The sequence below is a fragment of the Phocoena phocoena genome, chromosome 14, assembly GCF_963924675.1.
Source record: "Phocoena phocoena chromosome 14, mPhoPho1.1, whole genome shotgun sequence".
Lineage (NCBI taxonomy): Eukaryota > Metazoa > Chordata > Mammalia > Artiodactyla > Phocoenidae > Phocoena > Phocoena phocoena.
Genome location: NC_089232.1, coordinates 35565279 through 35581828, shown reverse-complemented (window position 1 = coordinate 35581828; position 16550 = coordinate 35565279). Strand labels below are relative to the sequence as shown.

At 38.7% G+C, this 16550-nt stretch overlaps 1 protein-coding gene across 2 annotated transcripts in view; it reads left to right on the top strand.

The window, feature by feature from the left end:
- The window catches only part of ACTR2 (actin related protein 2), a 35378-nt gene extending 20505 nt beyond the window's left edge, over window positions 1-14873 (top strand). Inside the window, exons 6-9 of one of the 2 annotated variants that reach the window (XM_065890709.1) lie at window positions 622-771; window positions 4410-4555; window positions 8842-8974; window positions 12138-14873. In XM_065890709.1, coding sequence (XP_065746781.1) covers window positions 622-771; window positions 4410-4555; window positions 8842-8974; window positions 12138-12308 — 600 coding nt within the window. In that variant the 3' untranslated portion in view covers window positions 12309-14873. The remainder of the gene's footprint in view (window positions 1-621; window positions 772-4409; window positions 4556-8841; window positions 8975-12137) is intronic. The other variant, XM_065890708.1, reaches the window with a different exon arrangement.
- Window positions 14874-16550: the final 1677 nt, after the last annotated feature.

Below are 16550 nucleotides of genomic sequence, written 5' to 3'. Positions count from 1 at the left end.
ACCTTGACATTGGGTTCCTTTAATCTCATTTAAAGTAATAATAAGATTGTTAATGAGAATTATAATACTCTCATTCTAAGCCAAAATTCTACTGGAAGGTGACTACCAAAGGAGTGCCCAAGGGATTTCTTTTGAACATAAGCACAAAGATAAGGGGATTTGTTTTCTTAAGTTTTTATATGAAAATGTTGTTTATGATGCATATTATGTGGGTTTTTTTTTTTTTTAACAAATGCTATTGCCCATCTAATATGTGTCAGACATAATAGAAGTTAGGGATAAAACTTTGTTAAGACCTGGGGTATTTCATGAATATGGTATTGATTGAGCAAATTGCAGAATTACAGGAGTCCAGTGTAAAATATTATTTATTAATAGATATTTTGCTCATTTTGGCCGTTTATTATTCATGAACTGTTAATTCTGTCTCTCTGTGAAACTGAAATATAAATCCTATTATGGCAAGTAATATTCCCATTTCTGAAATACTCAGTAAGAGCTAAGGCTTCACTGCCCATTGCATTTGGTATTGATGTGACATATTTAGAGAGCATTAATCGCTTTTGCAGAGTTGAACTCATTCAGATTACTTGTGGATTTACTGCTATTTTTTTGTACCAGCTGCTTCTGTTGCGGGGCTACGCCTTCAACCATTCTGCTGATTTTGAAACGGTTCGCATGATTAAAGAAAAATTGTGTTATGTGGGGTATAATATTGAGCAAGAGCAGAAACTGGCCTTAGAAACTACAGTATTAGTTGAATCTTACACAGTAAGTATTTCCAGTGTATAATATATATGTGGTTTTAAAATGGACAACTTTGGCTGTTGGTGTATGCTTAAGGAGGTTTTCTTGGAATCCAGTATTTTTGGTTTGGGTTGTTATAATATGTATATGTGTGATCTTTAATGTCTTTCTACATTATGATTCTATGATTTAATTATTTTAGGATACCGTATAACATGAAATAAGGCAAGAATCATGTATTGCTTTTCTACTTTAGGATGCAGTTAGATGTGAGATATTATTTTGAGATTCTAGTACCTGGAATAGCATTTTTCAGCATGGGTTTCACATAATGTTATTTCTGTGAGATGTTAATAGGTATTTCACAAAAATTAAAATGGGGGCTACATTTTCAGGTAAGTTTGGGAGAGAGTTGATTTCACTTTATTAAAGGACTTCTCAGAGCCTTTGATATGCTGATTTGTACATGATTGCAGTAATTCCTCAGCATTTCATGGGGCTGGTGTTCTGAGATACTTTGGGAAGTGGTCATCCTATAGGATGGCTTTTATAAGTCAGTAGGTGGCAGTCTTCCTGACTTAGTATTTTCTTAATGAGATGTTCAAAACAAATGTTAACTTGAAATTGAAACTGATGAGACTTAGAACCTAGTTATAGTTTACACTAGGGGAGTTGATCCTCCCTGAATTTTTAATGTATTGCTGTCTTTAAGTCTGTCATTCATCTGGGTATAAAGTACTTCCACATTGCATCTTTGATCAATGCATCTGGAGACATTTTTTGGTTGTTACAGCTTTGCAGGAAGGCTGTTAAACATCCTACAATGAACAGGGCATCCCCTGCAACTAAGAATTGTAAGGTCCAATATGTCATTGGTGCCGCTAGGATCTAGTAGTTATTAAAATGAAATTGAGTGATAGGCAATAAAAGCAAGTATTCTTAAACCATTTGATTCATGTAAACTCAACCTATCACAAATATGTACATAATAGTCATTTAAAAAATAATTATAGGGACTTCCCTGGTGGTCTAGCAGTTAAGACTCCGTGCTTCCATATGGATGGCTAGTGGGAAGCTGCTGCATAGCACAAGGAGATCAGCTGGATGCTTTGTGATGACTTAGAGGAGTGGGATAGGGAGGGTGGGAGGGAGGATCAAGAGGGAGGGGATATGGGGATATATGTATACATATAGCTGATTCACTTCGTTGTACAGCAGAAACTAATACAACATTGTAAAACAATTATACGCCAATAAAGATATTTAAAAAAAAAGAAAAACAGTTACCAGGGGATAAGGTGGGGGAGGGATAAATTGGGAAATTGGGATTGACGTATACACACTACTATATATAAAATAGGTAACTAATAAGGACTTACTATATAGCATAGGCTACTCTATTCAGTACTCTGTAATGACCTATATGGTAAGAGAGTCTAAAAAAGAGCAGGTATATGTATATGTATAACTGGTTCACTTTGCTGTACACCTGAAGCTAACACAGCATTGTAAATCAACTGTACTCCAATAAAAATTTTTTTTTTAAATTGGAAAAAAAAAAAAGACTGTGCTTCCACTGCAGGGGGCATGGGTTTGATCCCTGGACGGGGAACTAAAGATCGTGTATGCCACATGGTACAGCCAAAAGAAAACAAAAACAAAAATAAATGAATAGGGACTTCCCTGGTGGCACAGTGGTTAAGAATCCACCTGCCAATGCAGGGGATGTGGGTTCGAGCCCTGGTCCGGGAAGATCCCAAGTGCCGTGGAGCAGCTAAGGCCTTGAGCCACAACTACTGAGCTCGTGCCACAACTACTGAAGCCCGTGCGCCTAGAGCCCGTGCTCTGCAACAAGAGAAGCCACTGCAATGAGAAGCCCGCACACCGCAACAAAGAGTAGCCCCCGCTCGCCGCAGCTAGAGAAAGCCCGCGCACAGCAGTGAAGACCCAACACAGCCAAAACTAAATAAATCAAAAAAAAGAATAAAAATAATTATAAATTTTTATAAGTTATATTGTTTAATTTTAGAAGATACTGATCCAAATAGTCAATAAGTCAATACTTTGCAACTTAATGATCTCCAGATTTGCTCTGGGGATTCTTTCCTGAAGCCTTCTTGGCAGTTACCCTAGATTTATAATTTGTCACCTACCTGACTTTGGAAGAAAGTGTCATGAGGCAGAGGATAAGGGAACTAGAAGTGTAAGACACGTTTTATTTATTTATTCTCCTTTCTCAGAGAGTTTGAGGTAGGTTACAAAAATACATGCAACAAATAAACAGTGAACTGATGAGTAAATGAAGAGGGATAAGAGTGGACAAATAAAGGAAAGGGTAAGATTTCGTGCAAAGAAATGGGAAGCATACAGTTTTAACAGTTCCAAGAGGTAGTTCCTAGGGTAGGTGACCCCAGGCTGGCCTGCAAATAGAGCTTTGAGAAGAGCCACACCATCAGAGGCTGGAAGGGCCAGGTACAGAGGTTTTGGTAACAGTAGTGTGCCATGTGAAGTTTTTCCATGTATCTTGGGGTGATTTCAAGTTTGGGTTTTAAAGTGTATTTTTTTTAAGGGTAAATTTTGTTTTAAAGACATTGATGTGATTTATAAAAAGATAATTTTGGAGTGATTGCTTTGCACATACTTGTAAACAATCATAGCAAACGGGGGTAAATGTCTTAAGGAACTTGCTTCATGATGCTTTGTCATATTGGAAAGTCAGTTTTGGAATCTAAAGATAATTATTTTAATTATGTTATTTTAAACAAATATACTGTAAGAAATGTTAATGTAAAACTAATTGTGGTATGTCGTACAGAAATGTGTCCAATGCCAGCGTATACAAGCATGCTTGTTACTTAGGTCAATTCAGTGAATTGTGAGGGAGTTTTTGTTTAACATTTCTCATTTAATTAAATATAAACATGATGTAACTTAAGAGTTTTCTGCACAAGGTCATGTTGTAATGGTATCTGACCAGTTGTTTAAATCTCATTTTCTTAAAATTATATTTATTCATTATCATTTAAAATTTAATAGGACCTAGTAAGTAGGATACAACAGAATTGCCCAATAAATAGTCTAGGTCAATATTCTTTAAGTTTTCTTAATCATACAATTTTTTTAGATTAAATGATTTGACAGAAGTTTCACACGTGATATAAGTGTTTTGATGACAAAATAATAAAGTTTCCCAGAGTAATTACTTGGTGAAAGAAATTACTTAAAATTTTTAATTGAATCTGTCTGTGCTCCATGGTAAAAATATCCATAAACTCCAAATGTGTTAAAATGATGAGCAGCACTGACCCCAGCAAAAATCCAATTGCCATGGGCGATCAGTGCCACCTGTAGTACTCACCTGCACACACCAGTGGACCATCACACACTCGTGCGTTGGCGAATCCTCCAAGAAATTCCTCCTACTTGGGGCCGTGACATACCATTTTAAAAGCAGAACATAGCATGGTAATAAAAACAATTATTTTGATGTATTTAATTTACCTTTTTTGTCTTTTTTCAGAAATGTATTTTCAGAGAAATATATTGCTGATAATGATTTTGGTTCTAGAACAGGTGTTTATAAGTTTATAAGTACTAACATCTAAAGAGCACTAGGAACTTTTAAAATCTTTTGCTGATACCTGATTGTTCTTGGTTTCTAGCTCCCAGATGGCCGCATTATCAAAGTTGGGGGAGAGAGATTTGAAGCACCAGAAGCTTTGTTTCAGCCTCACTTGATCAATGTTGAGGGAGTAGGTGTTGCTGAATTGCTTTTTAACACAATCCAGGCAGCTGACATCGATACCAGGTATATTAGAAATTGTTGTTTCAAAGTTATTTATCAGAAATGGATGGAATAGGGCTTCCCTGGTGGTGCAGTGGTTGAGAGTTCGCCTGCCGATGCAGGGGACACGGGTTCGTGCCCCGGTCCGGGAAGATCCCACATGCCGCGGAGCGGCTGGGCCCGTGAGCCATGGCCGCTGAGCCTGCGCGTCTGGAGCGTGTGCTCCGCAATGGGAGAGGCCACAACAGTGAGAGGCCCGCGTACCGCAAAAAAAAAAAAAAAAAAAACGAAAAGAAATAGATGGAATATAAATAGCTAGAATGACCAAGTTGTCTGTTGTCTCACTCAGGTTTCTGATAGGATGACACTGGTTGTTGAACAGCATATATCATTGTGTCTCAGGTGCCTCTTTAATCTTACTTTGAAATAGTTTAAATGTTGAAAGTTGTAAGAATAGAATAGAGAACTCCTATACACGATCCAGTTTTCCATTTTACTGATTTTAACATTCTGCATGTTTGTGTGCTCTCTCTCTCTTTTCTTTCTTGAGCCATTTGAGTAGGTTGTATGCATAAGTCCTCTTTACTGCTTAATATTCACTTTGTATTTCTTAGGAATGAGGCTATTCTCTTACAGCCACAGTGCATTATTGAGTTCTGGGGATTGATTACTGACATACTTTTATCTACCATCTGTATTTCAGTTTTGTTCACTGTCCCAATAATGTCCTTTATACAGTTTTTCTTTTCTCCAGTAAAGGATCAAATCTAAGGTCACACATTGTATTTAGTCGTCATGTCTCTTAGTCACCCTTTATCTATTATAGTTCTCAGTCTTTTATGACATTGATATCTCTGCAGAGTACAATTTGGGTTTGAATGTTTTCTTATGATTAGATTTAGATTGTGCATTTTTGGCTAGAACAGTACTTAAGTGATGTGTCCTTCTCAGGTTATTACATCCGGAGTGATGTCTGTTTGCTCCGAATTGGTGATATTAGTATTAAACTCTTAATGAAGTTTCCTATTTTCTCCACTGTGTACGTTTTCTTTTTTTTTCCTTTCCTGACTTTTAAGTAATTTGTGGGAAGATACTTTGAGACTGTGTAAATCTGTTCCTCATCAAACTCTGGCCCCCACCCCTTTTGGCCTCTGTTGATGATTCTTGCCTAAATCCATTTGTATTGTGGTGGTTGCAAAAAGGTGATTTTTTTTCTCATTCTGTCATTCTGTATTTATTAGTTGGCATTCTAGCATAAAGAAGTCCTTTTCCTTTCTCCCTTGTTTTGTTTGTTGATTATCAGTATGGTCTCATGATTTTATTTGGTGGATTATAATTTATTACTGCCTTATTTCATTTTGGTGCTAAATTGTTCCTGATATCGCCTGTGAGAGCCCCTTCAAGCAAGCTGCTGTGTCCTCTGATGTGCCCTCATCTCTTTTTGAGCACATTCTACTTCATTCTGTTTTGTGGCACAGGATATTCCTGGCTCATCTTTAATTTTGTTTTCTGAATAGGTGGTGAAAACTATACAAAAAAGTATACTCAGAAGTATTACTCTCCCCACCCCTTGTCTTTCACCCTAGTCCTCCTCCCTCTTTTTTATTTTCTTGCACAAAAGGTAGCATACCGTAAATACTCCTTTGCACTTTGCTTTTTTCACTTAATGTATTTGAAACAAGCTTTTTTTCTTAAGGTCTAAAACTGCCGCCTTTTTATACGGCAGGTTTTTATTATCCGTTTTATACACGTGTGTATGTATGTCAGTCCCAATCTCCCAATTCATCCCCTGCCCCGCCCCCGCTTTCCCTCCTTGGTGTCCACACGTTTGTTCTCTACATCTGCCACTTCCTAGGGGTTGTCCTTATTCTTTGTTCCAGTTGCATTCTTCTTTCCAGTGTGATGATGCAGTGATAATGCTGCATTTAATAACCTTGTGCACACTGTATCTTTGTATTGCTGGGCATATATATTCTGAAAAAATGTCTGGGGAGAATAGTTGGGTTGAAGGATAAATGTGTGTGGTTTTGTTATTGCTCAGTTCCCTTCTATGAAAGTTGTACCCTTTCTTTTTCCCACCAGTCATATATGAGGGCACCTGTGTCCCCAACAGCTTGTTCACACAGTTTTTCAGCATTTTACTTTTATGCCAAGTCTAATGAGTGAGAAATGATATCTTAATGTAGTTTTAATTTGCGTTTCTCTTAAGATTGAAGTTGAATATATTTTTCTATGTCTAGGGCCATTTTTATATCTTATCCTGGTGAATTATCTGTTCGTGGCTTTTGCCTGTTCTATGGAATTAAAAAAAATGTTTTCTCTCAGTTTTTGAAAAAGTTCTTTTTATATTAGCTCTGTGATATCTATTGCAGACAGTTTGTCATTTTTCATTTGTCTCTTATGGTGTTTTTGGCCATACACAATTTTGTTTTTATTTAGTTATATAAAAAGATTTATAATCTTTTATTGCATCTAGAGTTTGAGTCATAGTTTAGAAAGCTCTCCTTTGGGGCTTCCCTGGTGGCGCAGTGGTTGAGAGTCCGCCTGCCGATGCAGGGGACACGGGTTCGTGACCCGGTCCGGGAGGATCCCACATGCTGTGGAGCGGCTGGGCCCGTGAGCCATGGCCGCTGAGCCTGCGCATCCGGAGCCTGTGCTCTGCAACGGGAGAGGCCACAACAGTGAGAGGCCCGCATACCGCAAAAAAAAAAAAAAAAAAAAAAGAAAGCTCTCCTTTGTACTCAAGTTATTGAGAAATTCACTCAGAAGCATTTTATTAAGCAAGTGTTTGCCTACTTCTTTATTTAACCCTGAATGAAATAACCCCCTAATTTTTGTGGGCTGGCTGGGGAACAGGCTGGTAATGGAAATTAATAAAAATAGCAGTTGGCTTATAAAAAGCTATAAATCTAATGGAAGATGATCAAAAATCTCATCTAGACTTCATAATTATGATAAATTCTTATGGTAGGGATTGGGTAGATGCTTTTGTCCCTTGATTTAATGATCACTAATAGCAAAATTATATTTCAAAGTGCATTCCTGTTGGTAGTGATTAAAGTTTTGATGTTCCTAAAGCAATGGAGTGAGGTTCAGTACCCTCTCCACGTTGCTAGCACTGGAAAGCAGCACAACTCAGATTTTGTTTTGCATGTCCTGTGTGTTGAAAGCATACATGTAAATGCTCATGGGGGGCTTCCCTGGTGGCGCAGTGGTTAAGAATCCTCCTGCCAACGCAGGGGACACGGGTTCGAGCTCTGGTCCGGGAAGATCCCACATGCTGCGGAGCAGCTAAGTCCGTGCGCCACAACTACTGAGCCTGCGAGTCACAACTACTGAAACCCGCGTGCCTAGAGCCTGTGCTCGGCAACCAGAGAAGACACCGCAATGAGAAGCCCGTGCACTGCAACGAAGAGTAGCCCCTGCTCGCCACTAGAGAAAGCCTGTGCACAGCAACGAAGACCCAGTGCAGCCAAAAATAAATAAATAAAAATAAATTAATTTAAAAAATAAAAGAAAAATAAATGCTCATGGGCACTTACTACATGTAGCTATACCTCAACAACTTAGTTTATGTCATACTCATGTGCATACTTCTGCAATTAAATACAATACAGAACTTCTTCTAGAAGCTAGAATTATAATAGCCTGAGCCTTTGAGAACCTGAAAGTAAGTAAAAACCTGGAAGTGAGTTTGAATGAGGCCAAAATGGATGTGACTTAGCTCCTGAGTTTTACTAGGAGAAGAGTTCCTCAGACCCTCACTTCAGATGATGTTACTTTTACTACATATGGTTATTTTAGATTTGATTATCTGGTATCATGACCTACAGCATATTTAAGGAAGAAAACGAGGACTGCTCTAAGAAGCAAGCACATCAATCTAACCAAAAATAGTGGCTGACGGCCTCAAAGCAAAGGGGCAAGCAAGAACTGGAATCGTGGTAGAATATGGTTAATTATAGTAAACAACCACATCTAAGTGGCTCCATGGAAGCACTGTGATAGCACAGTCCAAATACTGCAAGTTTGTAATGTAAACTGGTCATTACTAAAAGACTCAATTACATTTGCAAGGAAATGTTATGTGCTTTAGAAGTATTGTTATCAAAATGCTAATAATTTTATATATAAAGAGGGTTTATTATCTATTAACAGTAGTAATAGCAAACATTCAGCCTTGTGGTTTACATGTTGAATTTTATTTAATTCTCCCAGCAGCCACCTGAGGCTGATGTAAATAAAAGCAACTCTGAGATACTGTTTTCCTAATCTGAAACGCCTAATGAATACCTATTGTGTTTTTCTAGATCTGAATTCTATAAGCACATTGTGCTTTCTGGAGGGTCTACTATGTACCCTGGGCTGCCATCACGGTTGGAACGAGAGCTTAAACAGCTTTACTTAGAACGAGTGTTGAAGGGAGATGTGGAAAAACTTTCTGTAAGTAGTCAATAATCCAACTGTGAACATACTTTTAAAACCCTGTAAAATAGTTTGTGACTCTTGACAGCCACCAGAGGGAGCAAGAAGTCTTTCTAAACAAATTCCTAATGCAGTCTAGTATAGCCTTGAAGAGGTAGGAAGAAGTAAATGGTTCAAGATGAGCTTTGTCTCAGAGCGGTCCTAGTGCCGGGGCACCTCTGTATTCAGTGTATCGAGGCACCTGGGCCCAGGGCCAGATGTTTTGGTTCATCTGTAACAAACAGCCTGGAGCCAGAGGTGCCTGTAAGTATATGGGAAGAACCTGTTGTACTATGGGGAGAGAAAGACCCCTTTGGGTTTGTTTTTTTTTAACTTGTATTTTTAATATGTAGTCAGCATTCAGTGCTACTCTTGGACTGTCTCATGTTTCTGACTGAGTTATTTTCTGGCTGTTTCTTGCATATGTCTTATCTCCCCAATCAGATTGTAAACAACACCGTGTCTCCAGTTCTTTTGCATCCCCGTCAACTATCATAGCTCTTGAAACAGACTTTAATTGGTAGTTGTTGGTGTGTAGAGTAGGAAGAAATTTTTAAACTAGTACGTAACAGTTGGTGGTTATTTGGCATTGATTTTTTTTCTACAAACCCTGGACTGTGTGAAGTATACTATACATACTATGCACTCAATTAAGAGTCGTTTAATTCTAAATTAATCTTTGAGGTTCATCTCACCAACTTTGATCAGTTTATATAATGAGATTACATCCTACAGAGGGCTGTATGTATTAGAGACACTATGTCACATCTTTTATTTGTGACTCAAATTGTTGAAATTAAATTGTGTGTGGACTCATACATTAAACAAATTAAAAGACTCAAAAGGAGCCATGTTGTCTAAGTACTTCACTCATTTGTCTGACTTTGAGTATACATATAATTTAAAATCAGTCTCAGATGATTATTTAGCAAGTGCTTCTTGAACTCCTTCTAGGTGCCAAACACTTGTCTAGATGGTGGGAGAAACAAAACAGTGGTGAACAAAACCAAAAATCCCTGCGTTTAGTCTGTGAATAATATATCAGTAGTAATAAGCACTATGGAGAAGTCAAGTTAGGGGCTAGAGAGCGGGCAGTGATTGGGGGAGACGGTGTGCTCCTTTGTGTAGTGTGATCAGAGAAGTACTCCCGTGAGATAAGATAACTTTTGAGTAAAGACCTGAACGGAGTGAGCCAGTGGGCAGCCTGACTCTCTGGGGGGAAGAATCTTCCAGGCAGGAAGAACCCCAAGTTGGTGGGAGTGTGCAGGAGTGGCTGGAGCAGAGTGAGCAAGGGCGGGGGCTGGGAGGTGAGCTCAGAAAGGTAGTCAGGATGTAAGTCTTATTCAGCCACGGGGAAGAGTTTGGCTTTCCTCCTATTGAGGAAGGAGGATCTTGCACAGAGATGGTAGGATCTGACTTGTTTAAAGGATCATTAAGTCTGGGTGGTGAATAGATTGTTGAGGGAAGGGAGGAGGAAAGGTGAAATCACAAGACAGGTTAGGAGGCTTTGAGAGGAGGAAGGAGCTGGGAGAGGTTTATAAGATAGACGAGGAGGTGTGAAGTGGTGTCTTGCAGAGTGCAAGAGAGAAGAGAAGTGTCACGGGATTGCCGAGCAGCACTGAGGGGCTCAGCTGAGGTAACGTTTTAAGCTAGATGTTGAGTTTCTCCCGACACGTGTTCAGTTGCTTGAAGGCAGGGGCAGAGCAAGAGAGTTGATCACCTGAGTTGGTGTTCTGCCGAGTGAGGGAGAGAAAGACAGAATCACTGAGGATGATGTCAGGACATGGTGGAGAGAGCACGCACACGTGCCACAGAGCAGGTATGAGGAGGAATAACCTGGGCATCTATAGCTGCCCTGGGCAAAGAGGGGTAGTGGATGGAATAGTCAGATAGGATGAGTTTCTGAGTGGCTGTGGAGTTGCATGGAGGAGGGGGAGAACAGTGAACAAGAATTACTGTTACCAACCTCCAGAGTTAGGCAGGTAGTGAGAGAGAGAAATAGCAGCCAGTTGAGAAAGCTGCAGGGGCAGTGGTGTCCTCAGGGGCTAGCCAGGTGTCCCTGAGAGCGGGGTTGCCAAACCATAGCCCTGGACCAAACCTGGCTGTTTTATAAAGTTTTTTGGAACACAGCCAGACCCATTCTTTTGTCATATAATGTGTTACCTATTGTCACATATTGTCTCTGGCTGCCTTTAGGTGTTGCCAGAGAGACCTGCAGAGCCTCAAGTACTTAGTCTCTGGTCCCTTGCAGAAAAAGTTTGCTGACCCCTGCCAAAGAGTAAAAAAGTAACTAGAACAGTTAGAACAGTAGGTTAGCCTCAGAATTAATAAGTAAACAGATGTTTTTCTATGTCATGTGTTATGACAGATCCTACGGTTCATTTATGTGACGTAAAGACAATGTAGAATGACATAGTTATTTTGAGTCTTTTTGTGGGATTTGTGACTTTGTAAATAAAACTGCTGTTTCATTTTGAGGTTTCTCTTTCAGGTGTTGACTGACCTACAGATGGAGGTCTTTGTTAGACAGTTAATAGTGGCTCCTGCTTGTCTTTAATTTTGGTTACTGTGTTCATTTTTTCCAACATCCTCATAATTTATTTTGACCGTATTAGGCCTTGTTTATTTTGAGAACATTTCGTTTGAATTTGAGAGAATAGAAAGTGACCTTTGCTTATAAGAAAAGAACTTAAAGCTTACTCTATTGCATGGGACTACAATCACAGGGGCCTGAGACCTTGAAGAAACTATAGCAGTTCTCTTATCCCAACTCTTCATTTGACAGCTGGCCAGGTGATTTGCCCATTAGTGGGAAACCTGTCACAGGGCTCTGGTACTTGGGCTCTTGGTAGGGCGAACATGGAATTCATTGTTCAAATCAGGCTGCTTTTGAGAGTGACAAGGAGTGTAGTTAACGATGGGGCCACAGGTGTACATTGCAACTCTTCTAAGCACACTGGGATGGATGTGTGATCTCCTGGCTGTGAGTTTTGGGCAAATTACAAAATTTCTCTCTCTAACTGAGATACTTATATCACAGGACCTTTGTGAGAATTCAACAAGAGAATATAAGAAAAGTCATTTTCATAAAGCAGAAAGCACCATGCGTGTGACGTTTTATCATCTCCTCTTTCTCCTTTAGAAATTCAAAATCCGCATTGAAGACCCACCCCGCAGAAAGCACATGGTATTCCTGGGTGGCGCAGTTCTAGCGGACATCATGAAGGACAAAGACAACTTCTGGATGACCCGACAGGAATACCAAGAAAAGGGTGTTCGTGTGCTGGAGAAACTTGGGGTGACTGTTCGATAAACTGCCAAGCTGGTTCCCATCACGCCCCTAATGCTTTCTTTTTTCCTTTATTGCCAATCTTTGAACTCATTCAACTCCAGGACATGGATGAGGCCTCTCTGTGCCCTTTGACTGGAAAGGTCAGGTTTTATTCTGGTGTCTTGCAGAAGTTTTGTTAAATTTGTGTTGATGTGGGTAAATCTAACTGCTTAATTCCACCACTTCCCTGCAAACACTAGAGGGCCAGGGTCCTGTCTGCTGCTCTGTTTCTCCTAAGTAGGCATTTAGATCATTCCTGTAGCCTTCCTATTTTCACTTTCCTGTTCTAATGCTGCTAGTTTTTAGTCTTTAGCACACTAGGTGGTATGCCTTTATTAGCATAAGAAAAAACAACTTCCACAGGAGCTTTCATGTGTTCTTGGGGTAGGGTGGTGAGGGCTGAGTGGGCGGCTGCTGAACCCTTTGTAGCGTTTCCCCTGTGGTGTGGCGCTTTCTATGTTACTGCTGCAGCTTTAAGTACCTTAAAGCTTCTGGTATTAACATTTTAGGGAAATGGTAGGCTCAGAACTAAAGTGTTTGGGGTGGGGTTTTGCGTGGAGGAAAGGGGGGGGTTTGATTTTATTTTTTTGATTTTTGAGCTTTTCTGCTCTGGGGTACGTAAGATGAACTTTATTTACAATACTTTGATTTGGCAGGTTTTCTTCTACTTTTGGTCTGCCTGGAACTATTTCCATATGCTGTAAAAAGCAAGTGTAGTGTCCCATTATTATGTGACTTAGGGATTTTTTATTTGTTTTTTAAAATCAACCAGATCAGCTGGGAGTAGACTCCCTAGAATCTACCAATGGAAAAGTAACATTGAAAAAAAGCTTTTGGAAATTCAAATTACAGACAAAAAGTGCTTAAGAGCTGGTATTTTTCTAAGTGCTTCTATTAATACCAGAAGCATTAAGGTAACCCAGTGCCAAGTACCATTCTTGCAAAATTCTTTTATATAACCGACCAGTGCTTATTTAATAAAAACAAGTAGATACATATAAATAATTACTGGCAGTAGGTTATAATTATTGGGTTAAAAATAACATTGAAATATGGGACTTGTGCCAGTTGGGTAATTTTCACTAGTTTTTTTTTGTTGCTATGTTTTCATTTAAAACCTGGAAGTGGAGTAAAATTTGACTATTTAAAATGTTGGCCAAAACAAATCAAGATTTAAATGCATATTTGTACTGAAAAACTAATCATAACTACTAAATCTCAGCCATCCTAAGCTTGAAAGAAGAATTGTTGGTATTTTGTAAATGTTAGCCGATTTACCTGTCAGAAAACCATATTTATGAATCCTGTTGGTATTGCTTGGTATCTGAAAAAATATCAGATAGTACCCAGACTTGAATTCCTTCTAAATTTGAAAAATAAAGTAATAAGAAATTGTATCACTCTAAGTACAAAATGCACATTCTGGAGAAAGATGTTTTTCTTCATTTCAAAACATTCTTTACTAATAACGACTTTGAAAGAAGAAGCGTACTTTTTTGGGTGACTGAAATTGGAGAAATTATTGGCTATAGCATCTTTTTTTGTGAAGAAACTTAAAAATCAGTTTATATGAAATAAGCAGCAAAAGAAGGTTAGTTTTAATTATGCAGCTTCTGTTAATATTGTGTATTTTTTGTCTGTTTTACCTCAATTTGAACAAGTAAAAGAAGTTCACCTGCATGCTGGACATGCTTCAGTACACGTGAATAGCCTATGAATAACGTTTGTTAGATTTTAGGGACGTGGGTATCAGAGTCACTTTGGAATTCTAAAGTGTTCCTAAGTCATGTTCTTATAAATCCCCGCCACCCCAGCCTTTTGAATACTGAGTTGTTAAAGGACACAGATGTAGGACCAGTATCTGCTAGTTGTTCATTTCAGGTAAATGGATTGACTTCTGACCTTTGGTCATGATTTTAAAATATGGGGGTAGAAGACAACAAAGAATGGGATAGACTCTTAAATAAAGCAATGAAAGCATTTGTCATTTGTCCCTTGAATGTAGAATTTGGTTTTAATTTTATAATTCTGCTAGCAAACATGACAGTTAAAATGATGTATTAATATATAGAAAGAGTATAGTTTTTAAATTACATTTTATAATTTTCCTATTCCAAGGTGAAATAACGCATTTAGTAATTTGGGGGTGGGGTGGGGAAGTGTCATGTTTAATTGGAGTTGTCAGGTATGAGTCCCTCAGAAATTAAATTTTTTTCGGTTTTAAAAGAGATCTGATATATAGCTCTTGAAAACCTTTGTCACTTGAACTTCCAATAATTAAAATTCTTTTCTTTTAAAATTAGAATTGCCAATGCCTTGACCTTTGAGAAGGGTTTCTTAGAAATAGGTCCTGCATTTAAACGTTTTTCTTTAAAATGTGGTATTGGAAAAAAAAATGTGGTATTGGATGTTAACTTTTACACAGTTCTGAGCACTGTCAACAATATTTGGAAAGTATTTTGAGAGATCAATGGAAAGTTAAACATTCTAAATTTAACATGAATACACTTCTTTTTGATTCAGAAAATAAAATCAGATTTTTCAAAGTAAATTTGAATTTTGTCTTTGTTTTTCCTCTCAATAGTATTTCTCTTTGGTTTCATTTTCTTATTTTTATTCATATTTTCGTTTTTGCTAATGCAAGACGGATCGACAACTTTATGCTAGTTGTTAGGCAAAGTTCAGTTCAGTGACATTCTACTATATGACAAAAAATAATTTATTTTTGGTATGATCTTTATTTCTGATATGATTTTAAATACCTAAGGGGGGAAAAAAAACCCTAGGAATAAAAGCAAATCACAGGGCTTCCCTGGTGGCGCAGTGGTTGAGAGTCCGCCTGCTCATGCAGGGGACGCGGGTTCGTGCCCCGGTCCGGGGGGATCTCACGTGCCGTGGAGCGTCTGGGCCTGTGAGCCATAGCCGCTGAGCCTGCGCGTCCGGAGCCTGTGCTCCGCAACGGGAGAGGCCACAACAGTGAGAGGCCCGCGTACCGCAAAAAAAAAAAAAAAAAAAAGGAAAATCACAGCTACAGCTCTGTTAGACTTTTTTCGCTCTAGGAGACTGTTTTGTCTCCCGGAAGATTTAAGGAGTTTTTGGCAGTGTTAGGAATGCTCGAGAGATCTATGTGGAACATGCCTCTTTTCAACATTTTACCTCATCTGCAGGCTTCTAGGCATATTATTTTTAACAAAGCAACTAAAGACACATGAAAATTTATTAAGCTGACCCAGCCCTTTCTTACTTTTATACTAGCCTTTGAGGATGGGGTCTGGGGAGCAGATGTGAGGATTTTTGTTTTTCTTGCTCCATGAACTTGTGTGCTTGAACCTCATTGCTCCCTTCACGGCCAGAGTCATTCAGGACTTCCTGAGGTTCTCCTCTGGTGTCTTTTATCCAGTCTCTTCCTGGTCACCAGAAGAATGGTGTGATTGCTATGTCCATGTTACAGAGGGGCACTGTATTAGGTGTCATTGTTGATGGAATGAATGTCTCAGTGCTCTTCATTCTTTTTTTCACCCACAAACCTTGACCACTGTACAACTGAGTGTGGTTATTAACTACTAATTTTAGAACCATTGAAGAGGGTATCCAACGAAAGTGAACCAGAAACTCAAGGATTGATTTTAGCTCAATATTTAACATGCTGTCTAACCTTGGACTAATTGGCCAACTACCCACAGTACCTGGGGGTATTTGTAGGATCACTTTTTTTCCTCCAGCTCAAATTTCTTGAACTATTTAGAAGCTTGAAAATGCTACATCAGAGGTAAGTGGAGGACGTGGGGGAAGGACCTGGAAAAGTATATTTGCAAGTGTTGAGTGCTTTGTAAAGGCCAAATTACTGACTTTAACCCTGCCATATTGCAGTTACTTTAGCTACAGAGTAAAAATAAAGTTGGGATGTAAATAAGGCAGCTCTTAGTAGTTAGTATTAGCAGGGAATTGGTTCCAGGACACTACCCACGTGTCCCCCCCAGGATAACAAAATCCAAGGATGCTCAAGTCCTTTATATAAAATGGCATGGTATTTACCTGTAATCTACACACATCCTCCTGTATTCTGTAAATCATTCCTAGACTACTTATAATAACACAATGTGAAGGCTATGTAAATAGTTGCTGGGGCATGCAGCAAATTCAAGTTTTGCTTTTTGGAGTTTTCTGGAATTTATTTTCCTGAGTGTTTTTTGTTGTTTTTGATTTTTACCAAATATTTTATAA